At 38.5% G+C, this 24,660-nt stretch overlaps 1 protein-coding gene across 2 annotated transcripts in view; it reads right to left on the bottom strand.

Annotated features, from left to right (window-relative positions):
* LOC131036115 (replication factor C subunit 1) overlaps window positions 1–24,660 on the bottom strand; it is a 141,859-nt gene that overhangs the window by 48,680 nt on the left and 68,519 nt on the right. For both annotated transcript variants that reach the window (XM_057967928.2, XM_057967929.2), the window contains exons 12-13: window positions 10,743–10,796; window positions 10,209–10,378 (exon numbers count right to left, since the gene is read on the bottom strand). In XM_057967928.2, the coding sequence (XP_057823911.2) occupies window positions 10,209–10,378; window positions 10,743–10,796 (224 nt within the window). The remainder of the gene's footprint in view (window positions 1–10,208; window positions 10,379–10,742; window positions 10,797–24,660) is intronic.

Genomic DNA, 24,660 nt, shown 5'->3' with positions numbered 1-24,660 from the left:
GAGATACCTTAAGACGTCCTTGCCACCTTGTTCTTCGCCTTGGAGTGTCTTGAATTTGAAGAGGAGGCAATGTAATCATTATATCGCCCTGGTCCCTTGGAGAGGGACAGGAGCGATCCTGGCCTTGTGGCCTTCATTTCCCTTCATCATCTTCGAAAACTATCTTCAACGGATTCGTAATGTTCCATTCCATTCACCCATGCCTTGGGGTCCATTCAAATTGAGCAAGAAAATCATCTAAAGACAAAAATCGCTCTGGTCCCTTCCTGAGGGACAGGAGCGAACTTAGGTATTTAGGTCCCTTGTTGATGTTGGATAATCTTCAATTTGTCTTCAATGGGTTCAATTCATCTCCTTTCTTGCCTTCAAACTTATAACTTGCTTGATTTTCGTCTGGATTTTGCCTTATGAAGAACTTCGCTCTGGTCCCTGGGAGAGGGACGGGAGCTACAAAGAACTTCGCCCTGGTCCCTAGCTGAGGGACAGGAGCAATTTTGGCATTCTGGGTCATTCTCCTTCATGTCGGCACTTCAAGTTATATTCATTTGATAAAACATATCTCCTTGGACCTCTTCAAATCATCAAGTCGTTAAAAACCTGCAAGTACAAGGCAAAATTTGATTTGTAGCTCCGGTCCTTCACTGAGGGACAGGAGCGATCCTGCTCCTACAGGCATTTCCGTGTTCGTGAAATTCTTCAATTTATATTCAACGGAAAGATCACGCCCTTCCTCATCACTTCCAATTCGAAATTCATTTTGACTCTGCAGGGACAGTAAGATATTTGAAAACGAGCTCCGGTCCTTCACTGAGGGACAGGAGCGATTTTGCTCCTACAGGCCAAAATAACATGATTTCACAAGTTTAATCACTTCACAAGGCGAAAACAAATCATTCCCCATGCCCGAGATCAAAAATCAAAAAAAAAAGTCAAAATTTGGTCAAAATTACTCAATTGGACAAAAATTCACACTTCATCTTCAATACTTAGACAAATTTAAGCTCTGCACTCAAAAAAATTCCAATTGAAAATAGACCACTTTGGCGAAATCATTGCATTCAAAATTGCATCCTACAAAAGGAAGCTCAAAAGCTCTCAAAACTGACTGGATTCTGGCCTGAAAAGACGGCAATTAAAACCCTAAGGCTTGACCCTAAATCCAAACAATTGACTGACTGACAAAACCCTAAAAGCGAAGCAAAAGGCGAGCAAAAAGAGGGGGTCCCCATTTCAAATGGGGCGATGTGTGAAATGGTCACAACAGGTATATAAATAAACTGGCATTACACATTACCATTACATAAATGAATTTTCCCTAAATTCCATCGTAAGCAAATCATGCATGAACTTTTCTTGTGAATGTTTTTCAAGCACACAAAATGTGATATGATATGTTTAAAGACAAGGGTTTCATCTGAAATCGATTAGATAAGAGTTAAAAATCAACAGGCAAAATAATCTGAACCCTAGTTGATTCTATGGGCGATTTTGGTCAGCATCCGTTTCTGATATGACTCGTACCCGGGAACAAGGCTATATCCAGCTGATTCAATAAAGTAGAAAAAAACCATTAGGTTTATTGAGGGCAACAGCAATTGACAGGTCTGCCAAAAGCCCAGAAAAATGTTTCTGCTCAAAGATCAAATTTCAAAGTAAAGGGTTGCATTTCTTTCAGTTGTTATGAAACTAGTGAAGATTTCTATTCCTAAAAAAGACTTTTGTTTATTCTCAGACTTCAAATTCCTCTTTTATTTATGAAATTGTAACCTATTTTCTTACTTAATGTTGTCCTCTTTTTGTCTATACTTCAAGAAACACAGATATTTGGACACGGTGGTGAACGTTAAGATTATTTAGCATATATTTCAAGGAAACAAATAACTAAATGGATACAGCCTACAACAAATTCTCATATCACAATAGTCAACCACAAATCAACATTAAAACCCAAGTAATAGCTGATGATTTTAATTCTACATTTTTTGCAAAAAAAATTGTGAATTTTGTTAAATTTGCCCAAAAAAAAAGTGAGCAATAAGAATTTTATGGTTGACTTTCAACAAAAATTTCTTCTATATCAAATGTGCTAAATTCTGAAATTTAACCAATGTATACAATGAACTCTGTCATATTAGATCAAAGCATGAGAGTTTAAGTAGACTACCTCGGAAAGAAAAATTTGATTCGTCTTAACGAATTTGCTGATCATTCTCCAGTATTTAAGGAGTTGAAGAACCAAGATTTTCTTATCAATATAGAAGAGACTAATGAATGAACAACATTGTTTATCATATATTGATTTCAGCCTGATCTCATCCATCTTCTCCTTTCATTCTCTTGTTTGGAAAATTGTGACCCTGCCTCTTGTTAGACTACATACTTTTCCCGGTCTGAATTCTAGCATCCTTGTCCCTGCTTTCTGTGCTCCTTCCATTAATTGCTACATCTCTTGCCAGTATGTTTCGGTCACATACTTCCCCACTTGACAATTAGATAGACATTGGAATAATACTATGTTACCGGGTTCGCCTCTGGGCCCCCCTGGTACGAGTCCTGGTTCGACCGGGTCCGGTTCGACCAGGGTTCGAAAAACCTAGAGGTGGTTCAACCCTGGTCGAACCCAGACGAACCCAGGGTCGAACCCAGACAAACCCAGGTGGACCCAATCGAACCCGAGCGGCTAGGCGACCCGTAAAGTCCAAAAATAATGCAAATTTAATTTTTTTTTCAATTCCGCCTTGTAAAAAGTGAAAGTTATAACCTAAAAGTGACTTCTAAAACATTTTATTCACTCATTTCACCTCATTTGTGTTGCAAACAAAAGTTTTATGAGCAGGTTGAAGAAAGGGTGAACAAAATTTGGCATCCAAGATCAAAGAGGAGGAGTTGAAGACTGATTTTTGAAGCTTTAACAAGTGTTGCAGCATCATTTCCATACATTTTCAAGCTTCCATTGGCTGCAAGAGGTAGGTTTTTAAACATTTTTTTTCAACTATTTTTGTTTCACAAATTGTCAAACATGAAACTTGAATTTTTTTTCATTATTTAGCTTTTGTTTTTGAATATGTTTATATTATTTCTTGCCATAGGAACTAGAATGATATCTACATCTTCCTCCATTGGCAATGAACAAATAATTGCAAAACAAAGAAATGATCCAAATTCTCCCTTATGGAAATATGTGGACATTATAAAACAACTTCTGGGAGGTGGGGGATTCCGTTGGAGATGCCATGGATGTGATATTGAACGTAATAGTTCATATTATCGGGTGGTAGGCCATTTGTGTGGAATAAAAGGAAGAGGCATCAAAAAATGCCCTGAAAAAAATGGTAAACCTATACCAGATGAGACAGTGATGAAATATATTAGGGAGCATGAGGCGGCAGAAGAGAGGGAAGCCCGTAGATTAAACCAAACCGCATCAAAGAAAACAAAGGGAATGCAAGACCCTTCTAATCCCAGTATTGTAGTAGAAGACCACCCCTTCTTTGCCACAAATGAACCTCAAAGTGAACCACCCTTGACACGTAAAAGAACAAAGGGGCCTTTAGAAACCGCATTCCAAAATGAGAGTAGAGACAATGCTAACGAAGATATAGTAAGGTGCATTTATGCAAATGGGTTGTCTTTCAATGTTGTTCGCTCCCCATATTGGAAGCAAATGATAAAAGGTGTTAATGAGGCTCCAAGAGGGTATAAGGGCCCCGGTTATGAAAAGGTACGTGGAACATTATTGGAGAAAGAGATGAAGAGGGTTGAAGATGCATTGAAACCCATAAGGGATTCGTGGGTTGAAACAGGTGTAACAATTGTTTCAGATGGGTGGAAAGATGCTAAAAACCGTCCCTTGATCAATGTCATAGAGGTGTCCCCTAAAGGGGCAATGTTTTTGAGAGTTGTGGATTGTGAGGGCCAAATAAAAGATGGCCAATTTATTGCAGAAATTTTCATCTCTGCCATTGAGTCTGTGGGACCCCGCAATGTTGTCCAAGTCAAAACGGACAATGCAAAAAATTGTAGAGCTGCTGGTTTGTTGGTTGAGCAATGCTATGATCACATCTTTTGGACACCTTGTGTGGTACATTCACTCAATCTTATGCTACAAAGGACTGGGCAAAAAATAAAATGGATCAGAGATGTGTATGCAGAGGCTGAGGACATCCAGATGTTCATCACAAACCACCACATGTCTCAAGGGATTTTTAGAACCTATTCGAATTTGGAGCTATTGAAGGTAAGTGAAATAGTAATTTAATTTTACATTTTCTAATTTTTTTTAATTTTCGATGTTCATAATATCATTGTGTAAGCTATATTGTGTATTCTTCTTTAAAGTTTGGCTTTATTTTTTAATCATTTGGCATTAATTTGTGTTATAGGTTGCTGAGACCCATTTTGCATCAAACACAATCGTCTTAAGACGACTTGTGAAAGTTAGAGTGGCACTATGCAATATGGTGATCAGCACCAATTGGACTGTATGGAAGCAGAGTAGCACTGAGAGGGCAGAAAAAATTGGGGATAGAATATTGAATGAGAAATGGTGGGATCTTGTTACATATCTCCTAAGTATCACTGAGCCCATCATGAGCATGATTTGCTATACAGACATGGATAGGCCTTGCATAGGTGAGATTTATGATGTCATTGACTCAATGCTTGAAAAAATAAAGGTCACTATAAATGAAAAAGAGAATGATCCCCAGGAGAAATTCTTCAAAGAACTGGAAGTAATTATTGTAGAAAGGTGGAATAAGATGACCACTCCTTTGCACCTTCTTGCCTATGCCTTGACACCTAAGTACTATAGCAATCAGTTTCTTGATAAACCAGGAAGGATTCCACCATGGAGAGATCTAGAAGTATCTAATGGGTACAAGGCAGCATTTGTTAGACTATATCCCGATGATGATTTGCGAGATGTCGTTACAAATGAGTTCATAGAATTCGCAAATGGGAATGGTCTAAGTGTTGATGCACTTCGTCATAGATCCAAGAAGGATGCTCATAGCTGGAGGTACTTACATGGCACATGCTTCCAACACCTACAACCTCTCGCTATAAAAGTTTTATCACAAGTTTGTTTAATTAATTAAAATTTTAAATTTACAAGTTTTAGTTTATTTATAGTTTACTTTGTCTTCATAGGTTGCTAGTAATTTTATTTTTATTAACATATAACTTTAATTGTTTACTTTGTCTTCATAGGTTGCTAGTTCATCTGCTTCAGAAAGAAATTGGAGCACATACTCTTTCATCCACTCAGTAAAGCGCAATAGGCTGCTATCAAAAAGAGCGGAGAATTTAGTATATGTGCATTCCAACCTACGTCTTTTTTCACACAAACAACGTGACTACACACAAGGGGAAACGAAGATGTGGGATATAGAGCCAGAGCATATTGATTTGGATGCTCCTGCTTCTCAGCTTCTTGCATTGACACTTGATGACTCGGAAATTGAGCCAACTTATAGTGCAAGTGCAAGTGACATTGGCTCATCTAATGTCAATGTCAATGAGGAGGAGGAGGAGGAGGAGGATGAATTAGATGATCCATTTGATGATTAAACTTTAAGTTTATATTGTTGAAAGTTGAAACAATGATATTTGAATATTTTGTCATTTTGATATTAAACTTGATGTATATGATGCTATTATGGTATGATCATGATGCTATGATTACAAGTTTATGTTTGTTTTGTTGTTTATATGATGCTATGTGACATGCAAATTTTAATTCATGCTTATAGGCTTCACAGATATCAATATATATATATATATATAATTTACATGCTTTTGTACCAACGAACCCAAACCCCTTTTCAAAATTTTGCCGTACCAGGTTCTTCGAACCTGAACCAGTCCCCAAACCTGAACCGGCAACCTAGGAATAATATATGTAAGCTTATAAAGTAGGACATTACGTAAGAATTTCATGATTAAATATTGTCAAATTCAAACATCTTGATTACATGTCGATACAATCATTCCAACTTTGAAAAATTTAACATATAAATGTACATTTACACAAATACCACTTAAGATGCATACTTTCTTTTCCAATCTCCTAACAAATGGGTTCCAGAGTTATCCAAATGAGAGAAACCAGAATTATTCCCGATACTACCTGTTGATGTGGGTTTTATGCACTTCAAACACAATAAAATACCAAAGGTATCCTACCCTCTCTTGAACAAAATCCCCCCAAATGCTGAACTACGTGATCAAATAGGATGATTCCAAGGTTTTGAATGTCAGGACTTGGCGTGTGGTTGATGTGATTGCTGCTCCTCCAAGGGGTCTTACCTATTTGTTCTTTAGAAGATAAGTCTCTTGATCACAAGGAATGCTTTAATCTTTCGAATGATGTGCAATGAAGCTCTTTTCCTACTACTACTAATGGATGATTGGTTTCAAAAAAAAGTGCAAAAGGGATTGAGGGTTGAGGAATGCTAAACTAAAGCTAAGAATGTAAGGGCAATGGACAATCTAAGTGAAATCCAACTAAGCTTTGCTTTAACATACATTAAACAACTCCACAAAGCTAGTGCAATCTCCTAAGGTAAGCATAAGATGTTCGAATCACTATCACCGACATGGACACCATCAAGGAGATGCATATCAATAGGCAAGTAGTAATTGAAGTTAAGCTTGAGCAAAGGAGTTCAATTGACTACACATGACACTTCACAATCAGCAAAATGCTAGTTGTATGAAAAAGGGAATTTCACCATGGATCATGCACAAAGATCTTCAATTCATCTAAAACACTTAAGCAAATTTACTCTATCTTTTTTTAATTTTGTTTATTAAGTTTTCTCTCTTAAAAGGATGAAGAAACAAGCAAATGCTCCAAACACAATAAGTCACCAAACTTCAATGATTTTATTATCTCTGGCAGCATCAAAGCAACAATACTTCAAAATTCTTCTAGTCATTCCTTTACAAATGAAATGAGTTGAGCTTATATAGTGCATTCAATACAATGAATGGCCAAGATTGACTCTAAATCAAAGGCCCACATTCTGCCACATTCTGCCTAATTAGGATTTGTTACAATAAACGATACCTAATCTCTAAAAATCAGCCAATAAGAAAATGACAACATTCGGCACAAACTACAAGGAGAAATCCTCCAATGAGAAAATTGGATGCCATCTAGGATCATAACTTTCTTCTAGAAGTTTGTTTCCCTTATCTCTTTCTTTATAAGCAAATTCAATGAATCTAGACATGATGCTCCAAAGAAGATACTTCTTACTCTTTTCGTCATCCTATCAACAGCTATATCAACTTCTTCTTTCATCTTAGTTCCAAGGATTATTTCAGCTACTACTACAACCTTGTCATTTACCACCCTAGTCATATCTTCGACTCAGTCACAACCACTGTTGATGCTCTCAAACATACTGCTTCTCAATTTGAGTATGGAATACCATCTACGAAAGTCACATTTCTGTCCCTCCTTAGCTAATCCGGCATCCTCCATGTTTTGCCTGGGAATATTCATCAAAGCATGCAATCTTGGAATAGTGAAATCTCTAGTATAGGTGAAAACATAATGGGTAGCCATAAGAACGTACATAATGTCAAGGGCAGCTGAGAGTGTATCAAATACATGCGCCAATTCTCCTACAAACTCATTTTCCTTGTTAAAGGAACTGTCAACCCATCCTTTCAACAGTTGGGAGCTACTCCTCATCTCTTCCAAATTATCCACTGAATCTAGTGGAAGCAAATGATGTAGGCATGCTTGAAGGATCAATCTACCTTAGTGGCTCTCTAAGTTGCTCCACATAGTTCTTCAAGGCATTCATCTCCCTTTTGAGCTTTCTATTTTTCTCCACCTCAATCTTCAATAAATCATGAACTGTCTTCACTGAATCATTCAAATCTTCCATTGCTTGTTCGGTGGTAGGAGGACCTAATTCAATAGTTTCCAAATCATAATCCTCGACAGTGATCTCGTCTTATGTCTTGTCTACTCTTGGGCTAGCTAGCTATAACATTCAGGCTCCTGCACTATCTCTTGTGATCTTCGAAAGCTTGGCAGCCGCCTTCTTCTTGGCTGCATGACCAATTATGTCCAAGATACTATCCAAATTATCTATTGTTTCTTCCTCAGCTACTATCACCTCGCTGTTCATTCTTTCTTTCAACCATGCCAGGATGGTGGATCATTCCTTCTCTACTTGTATCTCCTTGGGTTGTTGTTCCTCACAGAGTGGAGAAGTTGTTTCTCCATCATCATCCATTATCTCTACATACTCATCCTCGGCAGCCCTATTGTCTTTAACCTTATCTTGTTTCATTAAAGGATTATGTTCTTGCAAATGTTTTCCTTTAGCTTTATCACTTTGGTTGTTGTGAATAGCGGATTCGAATGATTCATTTATATCGTGTTCACTAACTCCCTTGCTGGATGATTGTCCATCATTGATGGCTGTCACATTCCTTGTGACTTCATGGGTGAATGGCATGCTAGTAGAAAGATGGCTTGTACTTGTCCTCTACTTCTTCTGCGTTGATCCTTCCTTGTGGCTTCCCTTTCTTTTGGAGATCCTAGGTTGAGTGGAGTGGATGGCACTCTCACTCATGCTACACTCTCTATCTCATCATCTGAGAATAAGGGTCTCCCATCATGTTAAATGTCAATTGTACACGTTGGCTCTTCAACTTGTTTGTTTGGTTGTCTACCCATTTCAGTGTGAAGGCCATGACTAGTCTCATTAACTCGTTCAGATCAGCAACCTCTACATCAGTCCAATTGACATAAATCTCCTCTCCCTTGTATTCATAAGTACGTTGGAGGTGTCTTCCATCATCTTGCACTTGATTCGAGATGGGGAATACTCCACATATCCTAATGATATCTATAGGAATCCTAGAGAACGTCTTTCTTTTGATTTCTAAATCATCTTTAGCGTTCATCCAATACTCTTCTATGTATATCCTATGCTTATGCCTGCTGTCGTCGATCCTCCTCATATTGCCATAAGGATCAAAGTTCATTCGAGGAGGATACTCGACGATGGGATGGAATTTCATTTCTTCATCCGCCTTCTCTGTTGCTTGTAGGGATGGAAACACTTCCAATGGCTGTCCAACTGCAATGGGAAAGGAGATCCCAGTTTTATGCTTGTTCTTGTGGATCCTATCGTAGGTAACCAACTGCCTCACTAGCTCTAATAATATCATCTTGTCGCTAGGATAGCATGGAAGCTTATGTGGCGGGGATGAGCATCCTTGAACTCTTATTGTAGGTGAATTTGGGAAACTGAATGAACTAAGCACCATGCTTCTTCACTAATTCTTGTGCTTGCGGGGATAGCCTTTGATGGATGTCACCTTGCAATTGCCTTGTTATATGCATGGAGAAAGCATTGTTCACTCTTTGGAAATGTGCCTTGTTGTGGAAGTGCAGCTGTGTGTAGTTTTCACACACTCTTATTTCTCCTTTTTCATTTTGGACTGGGCCTCTATATGACAATCCTTTATACTCATAAGCTCGTGCTAAGGAGCAGATGATGTAAGAACTCATGTAAAACTGTCTTGTGCGTTCAAGTCTTCTCAATTGGAGATAAATGTTGTTTCTTATCATCATTGCCCAATCGATCTTTTCCTTGCCTGTTGTCACTGCTTCCATGAAATAGAACATCCAATATTCAAACGAGGAAGCATATGGTAACAAAATAGAAAGTTATTACAATTCAAATTACCACTGATAAAATGTTTGCATTAATATCACTAACAATGACAATCAAATTTCTAGCTTTTATTAAAGAAAATAGAAAATTAAAAAAAAAAATCTGACAATACTTGCTACGCATCCAACCAAGAAACATTTTTTCCAACTTAAAATTCCATTGTGCGCAAATTTAGGTACTAATACTAGAATACCATGCAGCATCTCTATTATCACCAAATTGGTCATCAGTATCACTAACCACAAAAATATTAAATAAGAGAAATAAATTCTGCAATACCCATATATAAGTTGTAACAAAAAAGTTAACAAAAATATATTTTGCGTAATTGCAGAACAACATGAGTAGAAAGCAGCTCCATGTGGGAAGTTCTAACACTCACAAATTTACTTAAAATCAAAAATATTATTCCAGTAACCTTCTCAGAAATTATTAAAAAATTAAAGCAGTAAAAGAAAAAATAATAATAACTAAAAAAAGAAAGGATCTCTGTAATACTTGTCCACAGCTGTAAATGGTGTAACATCTTCATCTTTTGCATTACTCTGCAAACGAGCTTTCATATCAGCATATTTAAGGACAGAAGATGAGAGGCTCATGTATTGCAGTTGATTTATTGCCATCCGCATATCTCCATGGACACGCTCGCCAAGTTCCTCGAGTGCTATCTGCACTAAAGTTACAATTCATTCCTTGGGTAGTTGTTGAAGCATAAACTTAAATCACTATTAATAATATATTTAGTTCATTTTATGATACCTTATGATCTCCAAAGTTCAGATTTATGAAGAAAAGAACTGGAATTTTCTAATTTTAGTTTGTTACATATCAGATAAGAATTTTCTTATCTAAGTAAAATCCTGTTAGAAAGAATCAATACCCGCTGGATACCTAGATGTTAAAGAAGAAGTTAATGTGCATGAGATCAAAAAGGCAGCATTCAAATATAACAATATTTGAAAAAATCCATCAACTAGACTGCTAGAATTATTCAGTACTTAGCAGTACTTGCTCTATCTACAAAAAACATACCTCATCAACCTGAACACCCTCCAATTCTGCAATTTGATGCAACCTTTTAGCCATCTGCAATTTGAAGTAGAATGACTGGTTAAAATCAAAAAATTCTTGTTTCAACAAGCAACATATTCAAAATTTCTCCTACATGACAAATCACAGGATTGATAATAAAACCACACATATAATCTAGAAGAATATAGTGTGACAGCCATAGTTCCAATACGACAGATTTGCAAGAAAATATGAATGGTTGAAGTCTTGAAGAGGAGTTATAAAAAATGTTTTGTTCTTGCCTAGTACTGCACTAGGATATTTAGGTTAACTGTTTGTGAAATGTATTCTTAGTTTAAGCAACCTGATTTTTTACCTTCAAATAAATAAAAAGTTAATCATACTGCTTCTTTGCAGATTTCAAGATAGTCAAAGGGTATTATCATTCTACTTGATAGCAACTTTCTAAGTCATTTTCACAATTTTTGTGTTTTAGGGTTTCTATCTGTTTCAGCACTAACTTCAGTCCTTTCCTGAAGCCTGGCACATATTTCTGGTGTTGATTTTATTTTTCTGCATCCCAATTCATCATCATGAATTAATGCTCAGCCCTTGAGGTTATTCTGTCCAGTGATGATCCCTATTCCCACTCCTTGCTGGTAGCTATTCTTAAAGCACAATTGAAACCTTCTTTATGTCATCAATTGGCTGTCAATCACGACCTGTATAAAACATCCTCAATACTGTTGAACATTTGTTGGTTCTTCATTCATCTCATATAATATATTAACATTTATCGTATATGTGTATTAGTGCATAAACTGTTGTACATACAATTGTTATTAAACACCAATACAAAATCCATTTACAATACTAACACAATTACAAGCATCAATATGGTAATTTAAGCATGGACATCTTTTTGCATTATATTCTGACACTGTCATGTTCCCCTTCTTCAAAATAAGTATTTGGAAGTCCCTTAGCCTATTATTTTATTTCACGTAGACTAAAGGGATAAGTTTACAGCAATATTATATCAATATAGCTTAATCTGTCCTAGAAACTTTATGTTATAATAATTATAAAAAGGCAACTTTAATTTTATTATTAGAAAGGGTCCAATAGCAAAGAGTTTCTAGAAAAAGTGGTCAATATAATATAATATTAAAAAAAAAATCTACACACTTTCAGAATAAAGGAGGTGTTTTTAATTTAAAAATAGAGTTATAAAAGGAGAAGTTAGGCATATAGAAGAAATGATCCATTTTTATGAAATCAAAACCTTTTCTTTCAAGCGGCCAAAAGTATGTTCATCTTCTTGCCTAAGAATGAAAACCCTCCGTATCATCTAAAGTGATTCTATTCAAGGATCACCATTGTGCTGAAGGATGCAAAAGTATTCTAGTTTCAGTTGGCTTTGAAGATTTTTTGTGTGTGGAAGATGTGCAAATCATATTCTAGATTTGCGCCTTCTTTCTAGTTGTTGTTGCACAGCAAATCATAATCTATATTTGCTTGTCTGCTAAGGAGGTATATTTTCTGCAAGGGACGTACCACTTAAGACCCTGTCGTATTCCCTTGAATCCCTATCACAGCTTATTATCAAGTGAGTTCCTTTCCTTTGAAATTGTCATACAAGAACAAAACTGCCACAGCATATTAGATTTCATGTCATACAAGGAAAAGATTGTCATATAGTGACAAAAGCTGCCTTGGATATTTCAGAAACTAACTCATCAAATTTAAGTCACACAAATCAATTTTTATTGCTACCATACCATCTATGTTGGGTGTCATACCTCAATTGCCTATTGTGCTTGGTAGGGTTTAGATATTCCACATAAGTGACAGTCTTGCCAATTAATATGAATTACAGCATTCTCAATTCTGGGTGCCTGGAGTTGCTTGGAAGGATGTCGCACACTTGAGGATCATCAAATAATTATCTATACTAGTCAAGACCGAACAGAAATAAGGAAATCTAAATCTTGTGCATAATCTAATTATTACCGTCATAAACCATTCTTGCATCTATGCATGTCAATTTCAGTTTTGATACATAATCAGCATTGCCTCAGAAGTGTTTCAGCATTGATATTTAGATCATCTCATATATTTGTTTAGCTCTTTACATTATCTCATAAGAGGCAAATTTGGGACTTATAGTGTTCTTTACATCAACTGTACATCTATAGCAGCATACTAAATTAATTCACATTGTGTTAGGCAGGTGTATTGACTGAATTTAATCATTATTGCTTATCGTAGAACATCTGGATGATTAATTGTGAAATCTAAGTGGTTCTCCAACAGATTGATTTAAATATTGTTGGTGAAATCTGAAAGGCACAGCTGCCAAATTCAGTCTAATATTTGTCATTGGCATCTTTGGTTGTGTGGCTTGCGCCAGGATGCACACTTATGTTAAAAATTAGTAGTGATTGATGTCAAAGGTAAGAAGGAATTCACTGTCTGAGATTGTTAGCATATTGTCATTGATCTCAGAGGCAAGGAGGAAAATAAGTATAAATCAATGATCAGAGTTTAGGATATCTATGCTGACCTAAAAAACAGTAATAACATAGTGGCTGATCTCCTTGTAAAAGAGCCCAAATGAATGATACAGATTTTGCTTAAAATGTGTTCTTCATATTCATCAAAGTCAACCTAACCGACCTCCATAAACTATGCCCAGGTTTATGCAAGACAAAACAAATATTTATATCAAATTTTGTGGCTGACCTCATTGCATTTTAAATCATTTGCAAGGTTTGATTAAGGCCAACTTCAAAGAGAGGTAAAAGAAAATTAAATAGGGTTAATTTCTATAGTGACGGCTGGCTCCTTATGAAGAAAATAAATCCTATCATAGCGGCCAACCCCTCTCCATATGTCGGCGCCTTCATTAAGGTCTGAAATAAATTAAATTTATTCAAGACAGCCAACCTCCTTCATGAAGCAACACATCCCTTGCGATTAGGCACTTGAAAGGTATATACACAGTTGTTTGAAGTATTAAAGGCAAGTTTATGTATTGAATATTATTATCAGATGTAAAGTAGTAAAAAGAAGATTGAGAGCAGAAAAACATGAAGTATAATTCAGATATATATCAGATATATGAATAAGAGTGTTTTCAAATTTGAAATTTGTACAAGAATTATGAAGAAATGTATGCAGATTTAAGGGTAGTTTTCTGATTGTTTCAGGGCAGATTTAAGAGAAGAATTGTAAGTGAGATTAGAGCAACTTAAGGCAGAAACACTTGTGGAAGCAGTGCATTCCTGTGATCAGGATTGTGAGTGTATACATCATTCAAAGTCAGATTTGTGAAAAAAAGTATCAAATATTTGAAAGAAAGATATACATCATTCAAAGCCAGGTTTGTGAAAAAAGATCTAGAGCAGATTTATGAAGCGTTATTGATCAAGAAGTTTTCCCTCATTCATATTCTATTGTAAGGCAATCAAAGGTTGGAGCTTTATTGCGAAAAAAGATCAGTGTCTCTTACTGCATTGGTGTCCACTGATAAGAAGATTGGTGTCTCCTGTGGGTTGGCGCCTACAAAGCATTTAAGAAGATATATAAAAGCAATATTTTGCTGTAGTTTTCTCTTGTAAGGGTTTGCACGTAAATTGTGTGTGCATTTTGTGTTCAATATTGTTAGATCTTACTTGAATGGATGCTTTTAATTAATGTCTTGTGATTGCTAAAGTTTAAACAAGTGAAAATTGTCGTATACTAAATGAATATAATGTAATAAATTAATAATCTAAATGCAAAAGAAAAACAATGCACCAACACGCCCTCATAAGCATAGCTAAGGTGGTAATGATAAATAAAGTGGATCTCAACAACTGTGTAGTCTTGTTAGGTAACCATGAAGAAAGTGAAGCCTCTCAAAAGAACTTGTTGTGACCTTTTCACACATCGCCCCATTGCAAATGGGGACCCCCTTGTTTTTGCTTTTTAGGGTTTTAACTTTTGCCTTGGTGTCACAGCTGTGAAGTCCAATCTTTTTGCAATGAGTTAGAATTTTTAAGAAGTCATCTAGGTCAAATAGGGAATTCATGCTCGAAACAGTGTTTGGATGTTGTCAAAGTGCTCAAAAGGCCTAGAGGATGAAAATTGCAATTGCTTAGGGTCAATTCTGACACCTTCCTATTTTTAAGGAATTCTGTTTTTTTGTTTTTTCTATTTTTTTAATTTTTGGCACTTTTGAACCAATCCGGGAAGCAACTTTTTTGGCTTGCTTTTTGCTTTTTTGTTTTTTTCTACTTTTTGAAAGTAGACCTAGGGTTGGGTCCCTCGGGTCATGGCATCAATGCCTATGTCTCCAGAATCAAAAAATTATGTCTCCAAGTGTAAAAAGCAAAGTAAAATCTCTAGGTTAGGGTTTGTTCCAGAAGATCCAAATAAGCAACATGGTACATCAATCATCGACATGGCAGATCAAACTTGAGGATGGCAGAGATGGAAGGGATTCAAACATGGCACATGGCTAGACCAATGTCAAATTCGCCCTAGAAAAGCGTCCATCCAATTTGCCCAAAATTCTCGCCCAAGGTTTGGTCATGTCTGAAGAGCCTGCCAAAATTCTCGCCCAAGGTTTGGACATGTCCAATCAGCGGTGAAGTTCGCCCACCCAAATTGCACAACGTCCGGCACAAGTTGAAGTCCGCCAAGGAAAAAATTTCAAAAAATTGGCCGTGTTGATACCTTGGAGAATAAAATTTCAAAATTTGGTTAAGTGTCAAGGAAATTCCCTAAGCAAGAAGCAAATCTGCCCAAGGAAGATGAAGGAAAATTTGGCTAAAGTGTTGGTGGATTGAAAGAAAAGTTGAAAATGTCCAATCTATGATGAATTTCGCTCAAGAAATGGCCACTCCAAAGTCCACCCAGCTATGTAAGAAAGTGGCAAGGCATCTGCAAAGTCCGCCCCAAGCTTGGCAAAGCTATGACAAAGTCTGCCAAGGATAGAGTCAAGAAAAATGTCCAAACACTTGTCAAGTCCACCCCACCCAAGGAGAGAGAGTAAGGTTGAATGGCGAGACAAGCCTAAAGTCCGCCCAGCTAAGGAAGGTGTCCAAATATTCATGAGGTTCTCCTATGGTTGGAAGACTATGAAGTTTGGTATAAACACAAAGATGATCAAGTTTGCCAAAGAGAAGGAAAAGATGGCTTGAAGAGGTTAAAGTCCACCCAGCACCTAGAGAAGTTGGCCAATCAACCTACACATGACTAGACATCTACAAAGTTCACCTAGGGGAAATTGAAGGTAGCAAGGTAAAATGGGACAAAGTTATTATGTCCAAACATGTGCAAAGTCCACCATGACTAGAAAATGATGACAAGATAACCAATTCGGCCTAGCAAGAGACCAAATTCGCCATGAAAGAGGAAAATGGCTAGAGGAACAGGCAAATTGGACAAGAAGCATGAGATCCACCATTGAAAGATCAAAAAAGATTGAAAGGGTTGGAAAATAAAGCTCGACACCTAAAATAGTTTTTATATTTTTTTCAACACTTAGAATTATTTTCAAAGGGAAAATAAATTCAACACAAAGAAATTTTCAAAAAAAATCAACACTTGAAAAAATTTTAACACGTGAATTTCTAAAGGCTCTTTGCCAACACATTAACCTACCCAAGGAAGGAAAGGAATTTCCAAAGTCCGACCCAAGTGTTGGAATTTGCCAAGAGAAAATAAAATAAAATAAAAATAGCTATTTTCCACAACAAAAGAATCAAATTTTGACAAAGTGTTGGAAAGAAAACACAAAGAAAGAAGAAGAATAAAGAGGAAAAGTAAAGAGGAAATGTGTTGGTGTAAATAAATATTCATCATGGATATTATTACACTTTACTTAAGTTAACTTAAGATAATGCATCTCTTCGTAGTTTGGATTTGAGACACTTAGGGAAGTGTGCACATAGGGATATAGCTTGTAGGAGAAATTCCACCTTTTGTGGTCTTATTTTGCTGTTACACTCCACATTCGGTGGGTCATCCACCTCTTGTGGAATATTATATTATTTCTCCTACCTACTCCTACTATTTCTTACCTACCCTTGTTTCTCATTGAGCCACATGTCATGATTGTGTGCTCGTACATCCATATGGCCTTGCCTATATAAGCAGGCCTATATTCATTGTATTGGTTAATCCAATTGATCATTTGCATATTGATGAGAATACACTTTGTTCTTGTCATTCTTTTGTCTCTCTTTTATACTTTTCATTGTGCCCTTGATCTTGGCAAAATCTCACATGGTATCAGAGCCATTGGGGCTTCATTCATTGGTTTTTGGAGACATCTTAGAAGGCTTCTATTTTTGGATCTGAGGAACAGCGCTTTTTGGAGGCATCTTAGAGCGTTTTCGACCTCACCATTGCGTCTGGGAGGCCGTTTCCATAAAAATCAAGTATAAACTTGACCTATTTTGGCAAAAATCAAATTTTGGGTGTTGGAGGAATTTTTTTGCCCAATTCGGGTGGTATGTCAGAAGCACACAGTCAGCGGCTCTATCAGCGCCCAGTCAACATTTTTTGAAAAAAAATTAGACCCCTCTTCGTTGAGCAGTTTGGATTTTTGGGTCAACTTTGGAGGCCCATATCTTGCTCAATTTTGCTCCTTTCTAGGTGCAATTTTTTTTATTTGGGCTAATTTTTCGTGCTCTTCGCAGTGGTGTGGTTATTTTCTGATTTTGGTAAACAGGTTTTTCGGAATTTTCGGATTCTCTCAGTTGTACCTGTCCAATATTTGGCCTACTTGGTACTTGTAATTTGCTTGGATCTTAGTTTAGATCTCTTGCATTATTAGTTTGAGTCTCCCTTGGCCTTATTGAGGGAGTTGTAAATTTGAAATCAGAAGTCCACTTTGCCATTTTTTGCAAGTGGCCCATTGTACACACACTAAGTATAAAGTGCCAAATCATCTTTTTTTTGGGGGGGGGGAGGGGGTGAGGGGGAGAGGGGTTCTTTGATTGAGTAAATTTGGGGGGGTGTCATGTGTGATTGTGCCTCTCTTTCCTTGTGCTCTTTCATTTTTGTTGCAATGAGTCCTCATAAATTTCCACCTTTAACTCCACATAATTATGCATCATGGAAAATTAAAGTATGTAGCAAATTAATGTAAAAAGGTCTCACACATTACACAGATGGAACAATAGCAGCACCACCTGATCCTAATGCTCAGTTGGAATGGCTCACTAAGAATTGCATGGCTCTTGGAACTTTGCGTAAGTATGTATCAGATGACCTCATTTTTCACATTGACAAGTGCACAACAATCAAAGAGGCTTGGGATATGTATTAGAAATTGTATGGTCAAGTTGATGAAATCAGAGGTTACAAGATTGACAATGAACTCACCAACTTGGATCCCAAGAGTTTTCATACAATCCAAGATTATGTCACTAAAGCAAAGGAACTAAGAGCAAAGCTTAGGGATTGTGGAATTGACAAAAAGGATGCTCAGTTGATATTCAACTTGTTGGACAAGCTTGCACCAGAATATGCAGCATTTGTGTTTAGCTTCCAAACTCATCGTTTGACAATGGGGAGTTACTACATTATGCCTTCATTTGATGCTTTCACAGAAATGTTGATATTGGAACAATCTAAGTTGTTGAACATGGGGCTTCTCAAGTCTTCAAAGTCCAAGGCTTTGGTGGCTAATCAAGGAAGTCAAGGGAGTCAAGGCAAAGATTCCAACAAGAAGAAGAAGCAATCTAAGTCAAAGCCACAACAGGAAAAAGGGCAATCATCCTCTCCATCACAAGACGATTTTTCATCCTCTTTAAAGAAGGGGACTCCACCTAAGAAGGATAAACCAACTTGTGCATGTTGCATGAAGTATGGTCATGATGAGCATCGATGCCACACCAAGCAAGTTGATGAGTTGACAAATCTTCTTAAGAAAAACAACATCAACTTGCCATCCGCCTACACAAAGAAGGATTCATCTCCTTCCTCTTCCTCACAATCTAAGGGAAAAGGGCAAGCATTTGTGGCTACAACAGGTTCTTCACAACAGTGGATACTTGACTCGAGTGCCTCTTATCACATGGGTTCTACAAAGGAGCAGTTTTCTTCATTGGAGCCATCTAAGGTACCTCACATTTACATAGGTGATGATACACAAGTAGAGATTGAAGGGAAAGGTTCAGTTGACATGGATGATGGAACATTTGAGAATGTTCTTTATGTTCCTAACTTGTCTACCAACCTTCTCTCTATCTACCAAATCACTCACTATGGGAATGGGAAAAAGGTTGAGTTTACACCTAATTCAGTTGTGGTAAAGGAACTTGATGATGATGCCTTGGTAGCAGTGGGACAAATCAATGACAACTCAAGGCTTTATTCATTCTCCCACTTTATACCAAGTTCTCCTTCTAGGGCCTTGCTTACTCATTCAAATTCAGAAAGCTATGGCATGAGTGGTTTGGTCACCTCAACTACCGCTATCTTCAGCAGCTCAGCACTAAAGACATGGTCATAGGTCTACCTCGAATCAGTTTTTCAGAGGGTCTATGTTCACGTTGTTCCATGGGCAAGCATCCCGAGGAGAAGTTTGATAAGGGGAAAGCTTGGAGAGCTTTGGAAGTTCTTCAACTTGTTCACAACGATGTAGCAGGTCCATTTCCAGCACCTTCATTTAGCAAGGCCCGCTATGTCCTCACCTTCATTGATGACTACTCCCGCTTCACTTGGGTCTACTTTCTCATTCATAAGAGTTAAGTATTTGACAGATTTCAGGACTTCAAGACTCGTGTAGAGAAGTAATCCGGGAAAGTGGTCAAGATTTTTCGTACAGATAATGGAAGGGAATATGTGAACAAAAGACTTGAGGATTTTTGTACATTTGGGGGGATTGATCTACAGCATTCTGTTGCATACACTCCACAGCAGAACGGAGTTGCAGAGCGCAAGAATAGAACTCTCAAAGAAATGGCTAGTTGTATGATACATGCACGTTCTCTTGATCCCGCCTTTTGGGCAGAGGCTATCAGTTGTGCCACACACATCCAGAATCGGGTTCCTCACAAAGCTTTGCAAGGTATTACTCCTTTTGAAGCTTGGGCTAGTAGGAAACCGATTGTGAGACATTTCAGAGTCTTTGGGTGTCCAGCATGGGCTCGCATACCTCAACAGAAATGCAAGGCATTGGAACCTCAGAGTCGGCCTTGCATATTTGTTGGATATCCTAAGGGTGTTAAGGCATATAGATTGATGGATCCTAAGCAAAGAAACGGGACTCGGACTCGGCTCAGACTCGGCAAGGCCAACTCGGACTCGGACTCGGGACTCGGCGTCAGACTCGGCTCCAGACTCGTCTGGACTCGGGATAGTGAAAAACTCAAGAAATTTAGAGATTTTTAAATATTTAAAACTTGTTTCAGACACCCTTTATTGAATACACCTTAAAGACACAATAACATCATCAAACTCGGCTCATTTGATTACATACACAAGTATACATCAATCACATAAGCATAAACGCAAATTGTAGCTGAAGAAAATAACAAACATAGATATATAAATATTGTCAAATGTATACAATATTACAAAACTCATGGAATAAAAAATCCATGTCATCATATGATCATCATCAAATGTTTCATACAAATACCAAAGGTAAATACAACTACAAGTCTATGGCTCAGAGGAGCCTGCACCCTCCGGCTCCAGCCCCCTACGAAGGTGTCTAAGGTAGGTCCTGGATGATTCGACTGCCATAGCCGCTCCCCGTGACACCATGCCATGCTCACCAACATCAGGAACACCCGTGTCACTATCTGCCTCTGAATCTCCTGTCTGTGCTCGTGCTCTCTGCTCCTCCTCTGCCATGGCTACAGTCTCAACCTCTATATCTACCTGGTCGATCCAATCAATGTCAGACTCGTAGGTTAAATTTTCTCTACTTCTATCGACGCAGTTTCCCCCATATTTTTCGACGGGGGTTTGGGGGCAGCGCCCCCAAGGTGGGGTCAAGGGGCAGCGCCCCTTGCGCGCTCCCTGTCGCAATACAGGGCGAGGTGCTGTCCCGCAAGGCCAAAAAAACTTATTACAAGTCTGAATTAGGGTTTCTTTGAGAGTCTTCCTTAGGGCCTGGTTTTGCTCTTGTTGCTAATTGGGTCTTGCTTGGTGAGTGAGTATCATTCTTGAAGGTCCAAGCTAGGTCAAGTTGGTGAGTGATAAAGTCTGGAATGTCATCCTGATCTTCAAATGCCCTGAAATTTGGCTAAGTCTGGAATGTCCTGATCCTGAAATTTGACTAAGTCTGGAAAACTGAAGAATCCTCCAAAAACTAGATTTTGCAATATAACTCCTGGAGGCCCGAAACCACTCTCAAACATCCTGACAGTATATATGGAATATAACTTAAAGTATAAGAAATGTCACTTATACTTAAAGGTTATATTCCATAAAATAATCCTGACGGAGAGACCAAAATGTCAAATTTCGCCCTTCCAAAAAAACTTATTACTTTTTAAAAAAACTTTTTAAAATGTTTTTTTTTTTTGTCATTTTATTAACCCAGCCAGTAGCCGAGTCTGGGGCTCAGGACTCGCCGAGTCTGGCGATTTTGAGCCAAAATCACCAACTCGGCGAGTCTGGCGAGTTTACTCTCCAAACTCGGCCGAGTCCAAGTCCGAGCCCCTGGGACTCGTTTGGCCTGACTCGGACTCGGACTCGCCGAGTTTGGGCGATTTCAGGCGAGTCTCGTTTCTCTGATCCTAAGACACATGAGGTGTTTATTGAGAGGAGTGTTCACTTTGAGGAAAGCTCTCCTAGCTTAGCCTCTGTACCTCCTCCACCTTCCTCCATTTTGGATAGTGATGCTAGTGATTCAGATGATGAGACTCCTTTAACTCCGACTCGCAGGTTTACACCTCTGCAGGGTCCACTTGCAGTTGAGGAGCCTCGTTCTCCACCTCCACCTAGACCTCGTTGGGCTCGACAGACACTTGAGTCAGCGGGTTCTCTTCTTGGGGATCCTTCAGATACACGGAGGACTCAATCACAACATCAGGATCTTCCACATGCATTCATTGCTACTGCTTCTGATCCACAGACATTTCGGGAAGCATCGGGTGTTCCTGAGTGGGACCAAGCTATGGAGGAAGAGTATAGTTCCTTGATGAGAAACAACACATGGGATTTAGTCCATCTCCCTAAGGGGAGAAAGATGGTTCGATGTAAGTGGATCTATCGGACCAAGTTTGCAGCGGATGGTAGTGTAGATAAGTATAAGGCTCGGCTTGTTGCGAAAGGTTTCTCTCAGGTTCCAGGCGTTGACTATACTGAGACCTTTGCGGCCATAGCCAAGATGAACTCCATTCGCTTGACACTTGCTATTGGTGCAGCTCATGGTTGGGTTGTACATCAAATGGATGTGAAGAGTGCTTTTCTTCATGGGGATCTTGATGAGGAGATTTATATGGAGCAGCCACAGGGTTTCATCCAAGATACTTCCTTGGTTTGCAAACTAAGGAAATCTCTCTATGGCCTCAAGCAGGCCCCCAGAGCTTGGTACGCCAAGATGGATTCCTTTCTTCTCTCAGCAGGGTTCACCAGGTCTCATTCTGATCCGAATGTCTACATTTCGCAACAGAATGACTCTCACTTGATACTTGTGCTCTATGTTGATGATTTGATCATTATAGGGAGCACTGCATCCAACATTAGTAGGGTCAAATCTGCTTTGCATGACAGATTTGCTATGACTGACTTGGGTCTTTTGCACTACTTTCTCGAGATAGAGATTTCACAGTCAGCTTCCGCGATTATATTATCGCAGCCCAAGTATGCTCTTGATCTACTTGCACGCTTTCATATGGCTGATTGTAAGCTTGCCCTTACTCCCTTTCTTGCAGGAGTCAAGCTTGAGGCTCAATGTTCTTCTCCACCAGTTGATGCCACATTGTATCGTCAACTTGTGGGTAGTCTCATCTACTTGACTCATACACGCCCTGATATTTCATTTGCAGTTGGCATGGTTTCCCGCTTCATGCAGGAACCACATGAGCTTCATTGGAAAGCCGTCAAACACATCCTTCATTACATCCAGGGTACACATCACTATGGGATTCACTATGCAGCAGGCACACGACTTCGCTTGGTTGGTTACATAGACTCCGATTGGGCTGGCGATCTTGATGATCATAAGTCTACTTCAGGTTTCAGTTTTCACCTTGGTTCAGGCCCCATTTGTTGGCAGAGCAAGAAGCAGCATGCTATCGCTCTCTCTTCGACTAAGGCTGGGTATCGAGGAGTTGTTAACGCAGCAACTGAGACCATTTGGCTTCAACAGATTCTCACAGAGTTTGGGTTCACCACTCCACGGCCAACAGTTCTACATTGTGACAATCAGAGTGCTATTGCAATCTCGAAGAACCCGATCTAGCACCAGCAGACCAAACACTTCGAGATCCATATGCACTATATCTGAGAGCTGATTCAAGAGCAAGTAATTGATTTGCAGTATTGTCCTACAGCGGAGCAGGTTGCAGACATATTCACCAAACCTTTCACCAAGAGTAAGTTCCAACAGTTGCGAGCTCTCTTGGGGGTGCGGGATGTCTCATTAGGGGGGGTCGGCTGACTTCTCCTTCCTCTCTTATGGGGGGGACTTTCTCTTCTTTGAGGTTTTGTCCTTCTTTGAGAGTCTTTTGTACTTTCATCTCTCTTTTGGGGGGGAGTTTTTTCCCACTGGGTTTTCTCCCTTTCTCCGTTTGTGAGAGATTGCATTGCATAGTTTTGATTGCATTTGCATATTGTACATGGGTACCTATCATGGCCTAGTAGCCGGGACCCATCTTGCATTGTTGACTTGAGTCTTCATTCCCCTAAGTTGCAATTAAGGGGGGGTGTTGGTGTAAATAAATATTCATCATGGATATTATTACACTTTACTTAAGTTAACTTAGGATAATGCATCTCTTCGTAGTTTGGATTTGAGACACTTAGGGAAGTGTGCACATAGGGATATAGCATGTAGGAGAAATTCCACCTTTTGTGGTCTTATTTTGCTGTTACACTCCACATTCGATGGGTCATCCACCTCTTATGGAATATTATATTATTTCTCCTACCCACCCCTAGTATTTCTTACCTACCCTTGTTTCTCATTGAGCCACATGTCATGATTGTGTGCTCGTACATCCATATGGCCTTGCCTATATAAGCAGGCCTATATTCATTGTATTGGTTAATCCAGTTGATCATTTGCATATTGATGAGAATACAGTTTGTTCTTGTCATTCTTTTGTCTCTCTTTTATACTTTTCATTGTGCCCTTGATCTTGGCAAAATCTCACAAAATGAATAAAATCCCTGTCCGAGGGTGGAATTTGTCCTACTTAGCACAAGCCAAATTCAGAATTGAGGGCAAATCCACTGGCAAAGTTCATTCGAGCAAAGAGATGGCCAAAATCTCAGCTAGGTGTTGGAAGGTTCACATGAAGGTGTCACAAAATGAAATTGAATAGCCAAAATTTGGCCAAGTATGGGAAATACTTAACAAAGAAAGTTCCAATTTCCTCCATTCTGGCGTAGGCACAGGGAAGTTCTTCTCCAAATTTAGGGCACATGAAAGAATTTCAAGGCATCAAGCAAGGAAAGTCTTCACACTTGGCAAAAATATAGAAAGAAATTCCAGACTTCTTGGAGGATTTCATTTACAATACCAGACCTATTGAAGCAATCAGGGCAACTTCTTGAAGGATTTCATCCCCTGATGAATTAAAGACAAGCTCCCAATCAGAATCAGATGGTGGCAAGAAGAGTATTCCAAACAAATTTCCATACTTAGACAATTTCTCGACACAAATTGGAGAATTCAGGGAGGACATTCAACAATCAAATTGTTACAAGTCAACATGTCCAGGTTCAATGAACCTAACTTATCCAAAAGCTTCTAGAA

The sequence above is a fragment of the Cryptomeria japonica genome, chromosome 4, assembly GCF_030272615.1.
Source record: "Cryptomeria japonica chromosome 4, Sugi_1.0, whole genome shotgun sequence".
Lineage (NCBI taxonomy): Eukaryota > Viridiplantae > Streptophyta > Pinopsida > Cupressales > Cupressaceae > Cryptomeria > Cryptomeria japonica.
This window is presented reverse-complemented; position numbering and strand designations above follow the sequence as displayed.